The sequence below is a fragment of the Pocillopora verrucosa genome, chromosome 6, assembly GCF_036669915.1.
Source record: "Pocillopora verrucosa isolate sample1 chromosome 6, ASM3666991v2, whole genome shotgun sequence".
Taxonomy (NCBI): Eukaryota; Metazoa; Cnidaria; class Anthozoa; order Scleractinia; family Pocilloporidae; genus Pocillopora; species Pocillopora verrucosa.
Window position 1 is genome coordinate 23,900,248 of NC_089317.1, and position 14,570 is coordinate 23,914,817.

General features: G+C 36.7%; 2 protein-coding genes and 1 pseudogene across 3 annotated transcripts; all 3 read right to left on the minus strand.

The window, feature by feature from the left end:
* The window catches only part of LOC136281969 (52 kDa repressor of the inhibitor of the protein kinase-like), a 5,054-nt pseudogene extending 4,181 nt beyond the window's left edge, over positions 1–873 (minus strand).
* Positions 51–9,704, minus strand: LOC136281824 (PCI domain-containing protein 2-like). 2 transcript variants are annotated; one of them, XM_066168854.1, is made up of 18 exons: positions 9,622–9,704; positions 9,474–9,515; positions 9,162–9,209; positions 8,205–8,278; positions 8,029–8,094; positions 7,279–7,320; positions 6,502–6,556; positions 5,982–6,085; positions 5,223–5,298; positions 4,744–4,838; positions 4,484–4,530; positions 3,903–3,963; positions 3,338–3,377; positions 2,920–2,993; positions 2,762–2,807; positions 2,302–2,387; positions 1,372–1,438; positions 51–885 (listed from the first exon to the last, which is right to left on the minus strand). In XM_066168854.1, exons 1-16 carry the CDS (start codon positions 9,655–9,657, stop codon positions 2,358–2,360), a joined length of 936 nt encoding a protein of 311 aa, XP_066024951.1. In that variant the 5' UTR covers positions 9,658–9,704; the 3' UTR covers positions 51–885; positions 1,372–1,438; positions 2,302–2,357. The 2 variants fall into 2 exon arrangements, with proteins under 2 accessions (XP_066024951.1, XP_066024950.1); XM_066168853.1 differs by having other exon boundaries at positions 1,372–1,569.
* A 1,344-nt stretch (positions 9,705–11,048) lies between these two features.
* Positions 11,049–13,030, minus strand: LOC131770138 (uncharacterized). The gene is made up of 3 exons (XM_066168700.1): positions 12,910–13,030; positions 12,270–12,582; positions 11,049–11,480 (listed from the first exon to the last, which is right to left on the minus strand). The coding sequence occupies exons 2-3, from the start codon at positions 12,567–12,569 to the stop codon at positions 11,259–11,261; spliced, it is 522 nt and encodes a 173-aa protein (XP_066024797.1). The 5' UTR covers positions 12,570–12,582; positions 12,910–13,030; the 3' UTR covers positions 11,049–11,258.
* Positions 13,031–14,570: the final 1,540 nt, after the last annotated feature.

The window sequence follows — 14,570 nt, forward strand, 5'->3', positions numbered from 1 at the left end:
CGAAGGGAGATCTGGCACGAACCAGAGTTATGACGTTAAGTGGGAAAAAGTGCTACACATTGTCACGAAACATACGCCGATTGGTATCGAAGGGAAAGACAGGGGTATGGGGACAAAATAATCAGTTATACTCTTACAACAATCGGATCGCTTTTCAATGCCTCTTGCGCCCGTCACTTAGATCAAGTGTCTGTATGATGTATAGATGATCTGTTTGTGATTCCTTATGAATATGAATCCATGTGGAAACAAGCTATCTTATTTGCCTCCGTCTAAGTGACTTTGATGATTATTTATCGGAAATAATCTACTTTTTAGAAAAACGATTCCAGGCCCGAGTTCACTCACGGCCAATTTCCAACCAAAATAAGTAAAAATCCTTGTTCAAAATTAAGAAAATGAAAAAAACCATCATGTTCTATGATGCCACACTATCCTATAATCCATTTAGAACTGATTGCTACTTACTGCTGATTTCTTCTTTTTGTCTTACGAGAATTGTAAGACAGAGCAGAGCGCTTTTTACAGAGAGCGTGAGCTGCTGATTATTGAGAGCTTATGTATTTTGAGTACCTTGTTGGTTCCACCGTAGAAGCTATGCTCGAACAGAACGACTCCTTCTACCTGGTCCAGAAGGAGGGGCATAGAGCCATTCACACTCGAGATCTTTACTTCTGGTCCAGGCTTGACAACTTTGTAGTTAGATGGGCCAGCACCATTTTGTGCGTTATTGTAGTTTGCGTAGGTGTAGAAGATCCAGGTTCCCGAACTAACAACGGCTTTTACGATGGAAACACCATCCTTTTTCAGGTTCTTCTCTGAATCTGAAAACTCCTGGCTCAAACCGCTTCCGTCGTACAACTTGATGGACATGATGGATCAAACCTGGAATAGATTGACATGGAAATAAGAAAACAGATGTCAATGAATTTACCACTGATTACTTCGGACTGATTACTTCGCATTAAAGCCCGTTTTTGCACAGACGAGGCTTTAAGGTTAAAATTGCATCAATAAAAGCAATGGAAATCTCGAGAAATGAGCGGTAGAAGAAGGCACGAATTTTCAAATTGCCAAAACGGCTCTTCCGAATAGGGCCGATGTAATTTTGGGAAGAGTTGGCCTATCAGCAGGTAGTATTTAAAACAAGACTGAGACATTTTTTGTGTGTTTCTGATTTCCAGCTTTTGTTTTCCAAGCTTGTCTTATGGCAAGACCACTTCCTCTCGACGTCTTAGGAAACTGCAGAAGACAACTTTGGGACTATCTATGAGATTTTAGAAAATGCCTTAAGATGTCTGAAACGAAACAATCATAAAATGGTATTTTTATTTTATTATTCAGTCAGTCATCTTTCCAATTATTCCTTACCTGCATAGCTCTGAGAGCCACAACAAACGCATCCAAAGATAACTGGTGAGTTTTCAGAAGAAGAGCCCTGAGAATACGTATAAACACAATCATCTAAGTCGGTTTACAGGATCTATAACGAAATTCTCTCTTCTGGCAGCCATATATTTCCTTTACGCATCAGTATGTAGATTCTCCACACAGTTCTCTATACATTTCCTAAGGTGCAGACAAGGGGAATTTGTTTAACAAACAAGAGCTTGTTTAGTTGGTGATCATTTCTGTTTTTCTCATGACCTTAATGTGTGATTCAAGAGTGATATTGTAAGGAGACATTAGATGCTAGTTACTCTAAGGGATCGAAGGGTTGATAAGTTTGTTCATTCTAGTCACCTGTGTATTAACGTATCTAAATTGTAAGGAGAAGTTACCCTATATATCCAAGTAATATCCAACAGAGCGTCGAAAGTCATCCGGGATTAAAGAGTAGGAGAGATGGTATGTTTTGAGCTCGGTAAAGAAATAGAGAAAGATGTTTTTTTCGCTTGTCTTAGCAGTATGCAGGATACGTGTCATATGAACTTGGTAGTAGACCTCGGTCATCCGTAGAGTCTCTGTGATTCAGTGGGTAGAGCATCGGAGCGCGGAATCCGAAGGTCTGAGGTTCGATTCCTCATGGGGACTCAGAATTTTTTCCTTGTCCCACGCTTGTAACAAGACGAAAAAACACCTTTCTCTAATCTAGGATTGAAGACGAGTTTATCTCGAGTGCTATTTTACTCCAAAACGAAACCATTAAGACACAAAAGTTCGATGAAAGTTTTTAAGACTTCAACATTTTCTTAAAAGTCAGTTTAGAAAAACAGAAGAGTATGACAGTTCCGTTTAATTTGTATCTGCAAAAGACACTTCGATAGATAAAAATATTTATTCAAGACCTCAAAAACTTACACTTTCTTGAATAAGTTCCTATATGTTATAATCTTTAGCTTATCTCCAGGATAAGGTCAGTAAACACCACACTGGATGAAAAATGCCTGAAAAATTGAAAAAAGGCAATTTATATTTGATATAATATGAGAGGAGTGGAAAACGCACTGCCCAGTGGTCAGAGCACTAGACTGGTAGTGGTAATACTTCTTGTCGCTTCGCTACATGGAAACCAGGATAAGCTACAGCTGGGTGGGCCAATAGGCTTGAGTACAGACTTTACTTTTAATAAAAGATGAGGAAAGCAGCAAAATGAATACATGTTCATGCTGCAGCCAACTCCATAGACATTACAGTTGGCTCCTAATGATCAGAACCTTTCAGAATACGATCGTTTTCTTTTTTCTCGTCAGGTGTCTGTTTAAAAGCGTAAGGATATTGTAAGGAGAAATCAGTTATCAATATGAATTTGGCAAAATACCTGTTCTCTCTCTAATGTCTCGTTTAAAAGTGCAAGATTTCCCATTCTGAAAATGACAACAACTCCGGGATAAATTTGTTTAAATGAATGCAAAAAAACAAATCAAATCAATTTTAGCAAGCCTCATGTCCTATAAGCTGCTGCGTGTGTCTCCATACCTGACAGATTTAACCACATCAACAAACTGGTTTAGGTTGTACTTAAAAAGCAAGTCCTCTTTTGGTATGTAGCCCTAATGTTAAAAAAAAACCCAGCAGTTAAGAAACTATATTCAGTGTAAGGATATTTCGTTACTTAGGGCCAGTTATTTACACGAAGTCTCACCAGAACCTCGGTTTTATGCAATCAGTGGGCCTCGGACTTTCTCTACACGAGGTTTAATATAATTAAAAAAAAAAGTCCTCTCACTGTTAGCTTTTGGCCATCTTAACGCTATTCACAAAAAAAGGTTCAGATAACGGTTCAGGTTAACTGAGAATCGTTTAATACGCGGTTTTGTTAAACAACGGCTAACCTTTATGTAAATAATCAGACCTTAGTGTCTAGATTTCATTCAGTTCACAAGGTATAACTCACCAGAAGCATTTTCACTGGTATGAGATAAATTAGGATTGCTCTAGATAGGTGACAAAAAACAAACATGAATAATTCGTGAAAATGTGTTTCAATCTTAACAAATAACACTGCGAGAAGTATATTGCAAATTTTAAAAAAAGTGTGATTAGAAGCCATGGTGAAAATTTTCTCCGTATTAACCCTTCAGTTCCCAATATCTAATCAATGTTTCTGACTTCAAGTAGGATACAGTTCCCTTCTATATTAGTCACGAGAATTTGGTGTTCCTTCAAAAAAGACACCCTCTCACTGGTAGGTATTTTCACGTTGATAACACTAGATTACCATGTTGTACTCTCCCATCGACGTAGCACCACAGTTTCTTTAGAAACTTACCGCCTTTGCTAATTGACGTACCTTCCCTTTAGTAGCAAGGTATAATTTTTAAAACTCGTGTTTTTGTTATTAAATTATAAAATTTTTCTCTTTTAAGTTTGCAACAAAAAATATGTAATTATGTTATTGGAATGTTGTTGTTTGAAGTTCCAAATATCCACACAGCAGATCAGTACCAGATGAAGATTACCTTTTGTTCTTACTGGAGGATATACAGCAGCGTTCAAATGCAAATGATAGATATTCATCAGCTGAAACATCAAGAACAGAAAAAACAGCTTTGATTAATACACTCAACATAATTGCTGATAAATTTTACATTCCTGATAGCTAACATATGAACTTTTAATTTCGCTCTGCGTCACGAATGTTTTCGTATTTCTTATCATTAATCTTTTACTAATGCGTACTCGTTGTGCGAAAAAAAGTTCATGGCGCAGTCCACAGTCACAATAAACTGTGTAGTGTAGTCCTCTTGAAATAAAAATTCAAAGGTTTCGGCTGAGAGTAAATAAATATAAAAAGACACAAATGTCGTTAACCCTTTAACTCCCAACATCTGATTGTTAATTGTCCCCTCTAACTGCTACACATTTCCTTGTAAATTAGTTATGACAACTTAGCGCCAGATCAAGATAGCAGCTTTTACCTGATAAGTTTGAACATTCTCATTACCTGTTTGCTGAATTTGTATGGATATTATAGAGAGAAGTTTCATGTTAATCACTTCTGGGAGTTAAAGGGTTAAGCTGTTCAATATAGCATACCTACCAGCTTTAAAATCACTGTCAAACATAGCTTTTCTTCCTACAAAGTATCTGACGAAAATCAGAAGAGAAGAAAAACGCACGATTACTTTACTTGAAGTAGCTGGGTAGACACAACACCACTACTAATTTCAGAGTTTTTGTTTTGGAAGGGAAAGGGAGCTGGGTTTCCTTTTAAGAGAGAGGGGGAGAGACTTATTAGTCAAGAACACTGCTAGTAAATTTACCTTTGTCTATGCAACATGCATATAACCATCTCCATACCTGTATGTAACCAGATGAGCCAGTTTAAACTGGTCTTTTATGGGTGCACTGTCTATTGCTCTGATAAGAGGCTTGCACAAGTGAAGTTTATTGATCTGGAGGGCAAATAAAAACAAATGGAAACAGAGAATGTCTGTTCTTTATTTCATCATAATGAAGAAAGAACCTTTTATATGGATGCTTGGTGAGCCCTTTTTTTTTAAGTTGTCCCTTCTTATAAACAAGAAAATAAACTTGCACTGTGTAATCAAGTTAAAATTCAAAGTATGTCAAGAGGAAACTGAATTTGCATGTGCTATAAACATTTCAGTTGTTTCTAGGAGAGATCAAAACTTGTGCCACCATCTAGTGTCACATTTGACATATTACATAAAAAATGCACTTGTTTCCAGCCACTCGGAAGTGCATAAATTTCTCCTCTATATTATGTACAGATTATCACAGAACTGAAATATCAAATAAACTCATTGAAGTAGTACCTTGAAATAGATCTTGAATAAATGATTTACAAGTGCAAGCATGCCCCACTTCTTGGATACCTTAAGTGATGAACGGCTACAGAGTAAAATGATAAATATCCACTCATTTAAGTATGACAAACAAAAAAGCATAGAGCCATTTAAATGCATCAGAGTTTTTTATTTATGTTGAGATTGGTGCAACTTTCTTGACCATTCAGAGAGTATTATAAAGCAAAACCACCAAGACTACACTCAAATGAAAATAATATTGCTCTTACATGTCCCATCAAATGGTTGGCAGGCAACAATGAGGTAAATACATATATCTTATTAAACGTTTTGGTGTATAGTATCACTGAATATATTTAGGAGTTGTGCTGTATTTTTACCAGCCTGTAGGGTGAGTCAAAATACAAACAACGAGTAAAAATACCCAGTAATACTACATACCAAAAGGTCTAATAAGTTATTTATTATCCAATTCCTTTTTTTTCAACTGAATCTTTCTGTTCATTTCTTGTAAGATGGGAAAAGCAAAGCAGATAGAGAAGCATAGTGCATGCCGCCAATTAGTTAAACAGATTTTTTGACAATAAAAAATAACTGCCTAAATAACCTTACAATATTGCAGGATATCAGTACTCTATTTGTGTGTTATTTGTACTTTACTTTGTGCAGTTGAATGATAAATGACTAACAGTATGGCAATATTGCAGATAAGCCATATAGTTCCCTGAACAAAACAACTGTGAGAGCTGGCAAGCTCAATGAACTGACCTATCACTTGCACAGACCCTGAAACACCCCATCATTACTTCTGCCGCCTTCTCCAACATTTCTCCAGGTTTGCCCAGTCCCTTTCTTACTTGCTGCTTGTCTGCCTGTCAAAATCACCAATTATAATTCCAATATTATTAACTAATTTTAAAATGACAAAACATGATAACTCTTGAAAGGCATGTTCTGGCATCACTTATGCCACCAAGCCCCATAAAATTACTTGACTCATTTATTACTTTATGCAAGCTGAAAACATGGGCCTAGTTATTGTTTAAAGTGGTATATGGCTAATTAACATCACTGACAATGAAACAGTTCTGAAAAAGTTGTTTCAGGTTTTGATTTTAGGGTTAAATTACTTTATTACCGATAAAATTTTAAATACAATCAAATTCTGACATCACAGAATTCTTTTTGGATAAAGTGACATATTCTTTGGAACTAAATATGTAATTAAGAATTGAAGTCAAAATAATTATTATTCTTAGTAAGCACAACATATTTTAAACAGTAGTACCTGCACGGCAAAAAGTCTCAGATCTAATGTGACAACATTCATTAATGGCAATGCCCTGGTGAATAAAAAAGGTTAATATCACCAAGGTTAATATTTCCAGAGACAGAATAAAGATTACAACCCCTTGTCAAATGAGGTGGCATTGGTAAAAGCAAAACATAGCATCCATAATTATTCAGGCATTTCTCTGCTCTGAAGTATACCTGGATACCAGCAAGCAGACAGGTTAGGGGAACTTGATGAAATCCTCAAGGCTTTACCCATTCACCTCCAAGATCTCATTGGTAATTCTCCTTACTGTCTGCCATACAATTCTTATGATGTTGGTTTAGAGAATTTGATATTGGATCAAAAAATAATCCTGTAATTGACAATTTCTTTATTCTCATCACTTGTCTGCTTGATATTGTATTGATATGGTAAGGAGAAATTCTGCCTCAGTCACCTTTCATAACCAGGATAAAATAAACAGTGACAGAGTCTTTAAGCGCACAAGAGTTATCTCCTGTATTCAACTCTAAAAGATCAAACTTGCAAAAAACTTTAAGATGACTGCTGCTTTTCCTTTCTACTACACTGCTTCATAATTATCTGATGTCATTACAGTGTGTAGACATGTTCTTACATGGAAAAAGACTTAGCTGTGTCACATTTCCACTCTGAATTAATAACAAGGATGTTCAGGATTTCTATCCTGTGGCTGGTTAGGCATTAAATCTGATCTAAATCATTTCTAATAGTAAATCAATTTGTAGGATTACTTGTTAATAAACATACCAGTTTTCATCTTTTTGACTTTGAAAAGCACGGGTGAAAGACTTACTATTTGTTAAGGTAAAAGATGATTGGATAATATGCAAAAAGTCAGCAAGTACAAAACAAAAGTTACAACAGGTATACACTGAGATTTTTCCACCAAAAACATTTTGGGTGTTGCTATGACTTAAGGTTCTTTCCACAATACTTTTCTTGTACTGGGTCAACAACAAAATATGTTTGTTTGATTGATTTTAATAGTATCAATGCTAAGGAATCAGTAACCCAACTGCTGATTAAAGGATTATCATAAACTAACACTAGGCCAGTTTTGCATAAATCATTAAGTCATTAAAAAATAATACAAACTTGCACATAAAAAAATGAATACTTAGAAAATTAAAACATTAACATTTCTATCAATAACAATTTGGTAAAAATTTTGATGGTAAAAATTAATAGTAAAATACAACATTTTGACTAAACTTTGGTCATTTTCAACTGAGTGGCAAGAATGTTACAATAAATATATACAAGCATGTAAGAAGTGTAAAAAATTTTTGAAAGTGTAAACGGACAATAAGAACATACAGGGAGGAGAAATAATTACCTGCCTATTATTAAAACAAATTATTTTTGGACTACTGCAATTTGAAAAATTGTGAGGGAAAAAAGATTGTGTGTCACAGCATATTAAGAGCTGTTCCCTCCAAAACTTCCAAAACCATCTAACAAGAATTTTTTGTATTTTGGGTTTTCAAAAAAAGATATTGGACAACAACTGCTTGGGCAGATCGTGCTTCAACATAATCACCATTGGCCACAGCCCAAATAGCTCTGCAAAAAAACAATATAAATAGAAGAATATCTTGTTTAGTTTCCTTCCTCGTAAAACCATGAGCCCATAACTCCCATTTATCGAGATGAGTTTGAAAGGCATAGTTTACCTGAGATGATATGCTACCATTTCATCATATGGTGGTTCAAACCATCTTTCACATTGCAGCTGTGCATCTGGTAACTGACAAAAATACAAACCAACTAAACCTGACATAATGAAATGGTAAGTTGTTTAAAAAAAATGTATATACCGGTATATTTACATTTTTTTGATTTTATGTCCCTCAAAAACTAGTTCCTTTTATAATTTACAATAAAACAACTAAACACTGATGCAATCTCAAAAGCACCAGCAGGAGCAAGGAATTTCATCTCTCTTCATGAGTCAGGCATACACTAATTGGGAAGGCCTGATTGGAAATATTTCACTGAAAGACATGACATATGCACCTTATTGTGCTCAGTTTACACATAATGACAGAGAGCAAAATATCTTCCTACCCCACCTGACAACCCATATCTCAGTCAGTAGGCATTTTATCATGTGTCTGTCCTTCTCTCTCTTCCTTCACATCTTCCTGCTTTTTTCCATTCTGTTTATCTTGCACAGACCTTGTTCCAGCCCTATTAACCCCATTGCACAAAGACCTCCCACAGGGATTTTTTCATAATGTTTTCCAATAAAAGTGCAAGCAGGGCTGTCTGCATAATGTGATAATTAACAAGTGTTGACCATAGTGGAGGTGGCTAAAAGTGGATATTTACCCAGCCAAGAAGGAGCAAGGGAAATATCTTACCCAAGCCACCAATACTGAAGTGAAGAATTATTTTAGTATACACTAAAACAGTGAGATAATATAGCACAAAAAGATCATTTTCACTCATTCATTCCTGCAGCAAATACAAAAATTTCAACTCAAATCCCACATGCATTGATTGAAGGTGAAAGGCAAAGGATATTTGGAGTTTGAGCACCAATCATATCATGCCCTCAAGACTATCCATTATTCTATTATATACTTATACAAATTATCCCCAAAGTAAGGAATCTGTAATGGTTTTACCTGGAGTCTTGGACTTGCTATGTGTGGATGACAAAAGGAAAATAGTTCCTACAAGCACATAAATATTTGATAATGTTTAAATATTATTATACATCATAATGAGCATAGGCAAAATATTCACTAGTATAATTAATTGCAAGAGTCAGTAAAAAGGAAAAGTTGCTTCCTATTCCTTTGATATCTTATGCTCAATTTTTACTTGCTTTAAATAAAAGGCAACAACTGCGCAACTGTATCCCGGTCTGCGAAAATTTTAATTTTAAATTGGAAAAACCTTCCATTAATCTTACGATAGTGTGCAAACAATCTTACCGCTAGAATGTCGCTACTTTTGGAAACAAGTCCCTTTTTCACCTATTGGGAAAGTTCAAGCATGAAAGTAAGTGCAGCTCTCGGTTGTTTTCCTTCTTTTTTTCTTCTTTCTTTTAATATAAAACTATCAACGAAATCGCTTCCTAACCTGATCTAAATACTTTTCGAGACTCGTATGCGCCATCTTGGAATTCTCGTCCTCTAACGCATGCGCTTCTTAATTTCCGCTGATTTTACCCTTTGGCGGGAAGTCTGCGCCGTCAAAAAGAGCGCCTGCGAGAAAAAAAGGCAGCAAGAAAAGTAATAGGCCCTGGGGCCCCTGGAGTGCCTATCTTAAAGTCATACTTTTTTGGGGGGAAAAAATTACTCTATGTCAGCGTATAGAGTGGTATGTTGCTCGCATCAATCAGATCGCTGCATTAGGGTATGTATCTTACACAAACCAGATCGCCTCAGATCGCCTATGTATGTATAACCGATCAAATCACAGCCCTGAGGCCCCTAGAGTGCCTGTTTTTGAGTTATCATTATTTTTTTAATATTTCAATAGCTTTATGTAAGCACATAGAGTGGTATGTTACTCGCACCACAGGAGTATGTTTCCACCAATCAGAGCGTAAGGGTGTTGTCTTTCATGTCAATCATGACGTGGTATTTGGCTGCCGCAAAGTAAATGTTGCAAAGTAATCAACACAACATTAACACACACTAAGAATAGTACTGACAAAAAACTTTGATCCCATCTACCCAGTTAAATAAATCATGTCCTTCGTGAAGACCTCGTCGCTAAGATCCGTCGAAATTAGAAAGATCTGCAGGGAATGTTTTATCATTTAGAAGTTGACGCGTGTTTTGTGTACAGTTCCTTCATGTACTTACAACGCACACACCGACAGCAAAAGGCCTAACACGAAATCATCACTGGAGTGTTTGTTTTGGAAAGGAAAATTTTGCTGACTCTGGTGAAAATCGCGCAATTCATTTACATAAAGCATATTTGAAGAGTAATCTTGTTTTTGCCTTATGGTTAGTTTTTTGCGAAGATTGAAAAGATCAACCGGCAGTATTTACGTTCTGCGTCGACTGCCATGTTGCATATCTGTTTCTTTGCTTTAAATATTCTCCACGAATTACATCTTGTGTTTAAACGGTATATTCTCGATTCAATTACGTGTTTGGTTGTCACACTGACTGCTTAGGCTTTCTCCGATGAAAAGACATTTGCCAATGAACAACTTAAATTCACGACACATTGTGCAGTGCAACGGTATTGCAAAGGTCATGGGTTCAAATCCCGTGTAGGCCTGAATTTTTTTCTTCAGGCCTTAATGAATATTTCTGTGATGCGTTTGATAACTGTTGACTTTCATGATCAACATCACAGACTCTATCTTACACTCTGGTCACGGGAAAGAACGGTTGAAAACTGCAATTTTCGCTCTCCTTTCCTTAAAAACGCTGCTTTGGTACAAATAAAAATCCAAATTATTCAATACTAAACACATCCATAGGGTGAGATCACATCCATTTCGCCTAAAAAAAGCTCTTTCTTCATAAAAAATAAAAATGCCAACCTTTTGCTGCAAACTTCTTTTATTTGACTCATCTCTAATGACTTAAAGTGCTGAGCTAAATTGACAAAATCTTATTTTGCTAACTTTTCCTTAATCAAAAGATAACAATAAGGCCAAAAACTAAAAAAACAAATGAACAAAGCAAAACACGAAAAGAAAAGAAAGAAGCTGGTACGAAATGCAAGCGAAGAGCCAGGTCAGATTGGTCATCTCACATCTTGCGGAGGCTCTGCATTCGGTCGTTGGGGAAATTCATGTCGCCTGGACTTGCATACCATTTGCCTGGCTCCAGTTGCTGTTGCAAGCCCTGATAGTTGGTTTTGGTGAAGGCTGCAAACTTCTCGTTCTTGGATAACACGATGGTAGAGGAGACTCCTCCAACTCTCCCGGTTGGGAAAAAGGGGTTCAGATCTGGGCAACTTTCTTTAAACCACTGCATGAAATTGTGGAAAGAATAGAACCCAGATGAAGGAGAAACATCTTTCAAAAGAAATAATTTTGTACTAGCATCTAACCTCTAGGACACTAAGTAAAAGAATAAGCTCGTTTGCAGGAGTGTCTTTTGAGGAAAGTTTTAAATCTAGTTAAACTCCTCATTTGACATGAATTTTCGAAGTCCACTAAATATTCTTCCAGGAACTGCGAAGGGAGATCTAGAACGAACCAGAGCTATGACGCTTACTGGGAAAAAGTGCTACACATTGTCACGAAACATAAGCCCTTTGGTATCGAAGGGAAAAGACAGGGGTATGTGGACAAAATAATCAGTTATACTCTTACAACAATCGGATCGCTTTTCAATACCTCGTGCCCGTCACTTAGATCAAGTATCTGCATGATGTATAGATGATCTGTTTGTGATTCCTTATGAATATGAATCCATGTGGAAACAAGCTATCTTATTTGCCTCCGTCTAAGTGACTTTGAAGATTATCTATCGGAAATAATCTGCTTTTTAGAAAAATAATTCCAGGCCCGAGTTCACTCACGGCCAATTTCAAACCAAAATAACTAAAAATCCTTGTTCAAAATTAAGAAAATGAAAAAAAAACCATCATCTTCTATGATGCCACACTATCCTATAATCCATTTAGAACTGATTGCTACTTACTGCTGATTTCTTCTTGTTGTCTTACGAGAATTGTAAGACAGAGCAGAGCAGAGCGTTTTTTTACAGAGAGCGTGAGCTGCTGATTATTGAAAGCTTATGTATTTTGAATACCTTGTTGGTTCCACCGTAGTAGCTATGCTCGAACAGAACGACTCCTTCTACCTGGTCCGGAAGGAGGAGCATGGAGCCATTCACACTCGAGATCTTTACTTCTGGTCCAGGCTCGAGAACCTTGTAGTTAGATGGGCCAGCACCATATTGTGCGTCATTGTAGTTTGCGTAGGTGTAGAAGATCCAGGTTCCCGAACTAACAACGGCTTTTACGAAGGAAACACCATCCTTTTTCAGGCTCTGCTCTGAATCTGAAAACTCCTGGCTCAAACCGCTCGCGTCGTACAACTTGATGGACATGATGGATCAAAACCTGGAATAGATTGACATGGAAATAACAAAACAGATGTAAATGAATTTACCACTGATTACTTCGGACTGATTACTTCGCATTAAAGTCCGTTTTTGCACAGACGAGGCTTTAAGGTTAAAATTGCATCAATAAAAGCAATGGAAATCTCGAAAAATGAGCGGTCGAAGAAGGCAGGAATTTTCAAATTGCCAAAACGGCTCTTCCGAATAGGGCCGATGTAATTTTGGGAAGAGTTGGCCTACCAGCAGGTAGTATTTAAAACAAGACTGAGACATTTTTTGTGTGTTTCTGATTTCCAGCTACATCTTTCGGGAGATTTTTCCCAACCTTTTGTTTTCCAAGCTTGTCTTATGGGAAGATCACTTCTTCTCGACGTCTTACGAAACTGCAAAAGACAACTTTGGGAGTGTCTATGAGATTCCTTTTATAGCATTTCATAGATCAGAACTGCGCATGTCACAGGGGAGTAAAAAAACTTAATTAGGCCCCTAAGACATAATCAAAAGAGCTTTAAAAAAAAAGATTGACACGTTTCACCATACCTACATAATATCATTGTGGCTGACAACTGGCGCTTCACGAGGAGGTGGTCCTCAAAGACCAATCCTCAACAAGATGTTGCTCGATAGTTTAACAGCAAATTTTTCAATTTTGAAAAGATTAAAAACGCTTGCGAGTTTCACCTCTTTGCATACCTTTAAATAGAATAACTCAGCTTGGTTATTTTGTGGTTTCACGGTAGCATTCCAGCTCGTACTCTCTTGTGTTTTTTTAATATTTCTAAAAAAAATGTGTCCACGCCCTAACGATATTTCACAATAGAAATTGGTCGGTTGTGCTTTAGTCTAAATGTAAACAGGAAGTGAAACGATCCGATAAGTTTGCCACTCCCACTAAGAATCAAAGGACAAAAAAGAACAACACTTCTGAACATACGATGTTGCTTGATGTTTTGAAGACAAAAATTCGATTTAAAAAAGATAAAAACCGCACATGCCTCTCAAATCATAGCTTGATTGTCTCCTGGTTTCACCATAGCATTCCAGCACGTTCTCCCTCACTAGCCATTTCGCAAAGGTCAATTGCCTTTCATGTCATGGTATTGTCTTTCATGTCAATCATGTCATGTAAATTGGATTCCGCAAAGTAAATGTTGCAAAATAATCAACCTAACATTGGCGCACACTAAGAATAGCATACGGCAGAAAGAACTTTGCTTCCATCTCGCCTGTTAAATGGTTTATGTCCTTTGTGAAGACCTCGTCGCTAAGATCTGTCGGAATTAGAAAGATCGGCAGGGAATATTTTTACTATTTAGAAGTTGACAAGCCAAGTGTTTTGTGTACCGTTCCTTCTCTTACAAGTACTCCTGTACTTACAACGCACACGCCCACAGCTATAGGCCTAACACGAAATCATCACCTGAGTGTTTGTTTTGGAAGGGAAAGTTTTGCTGACTGTGTTGAAAATAGCGCACAACATTTACATAAAGCAAGTTTGAAAAGTAGTCTTGGTTTTTTCATGTCATGGCATTGTCTTTCATGTCATGGAAATTGGATGCCGCAAAGTAAATGTTTCAAAGTAATCAACTTAACATTGACGCACATTAGGAATGGCATTGAGAAAGAATTTTGCTACCATCTTGCCAGTTAAATGGTTCATGACCTTCGTGAAGACCTCGTCGCTAAGATCTATCGGAATTAGAAAGGTCTGCAGGGAATAATTTATCATTTAGAAGTTGACAAGTGTTTTGTGTACCGTTCCTTCATGTACTTACTTTGGATTGCATAATAACTGAACAGGATGCTAATCTATTAAATGATATCTGTGTGCACTCTCGTTGGATATTTGACCATAGCCTTGTGGCTTTTAAACTCTCAGTGCAAAACCTGCATTATCCTATAAGACTGTAATTACTCGCGACTGGAAGTCTTTAAACCTGGATCAACTCAATTATGATATTATAAGAGCTGACTATAGACACTCGT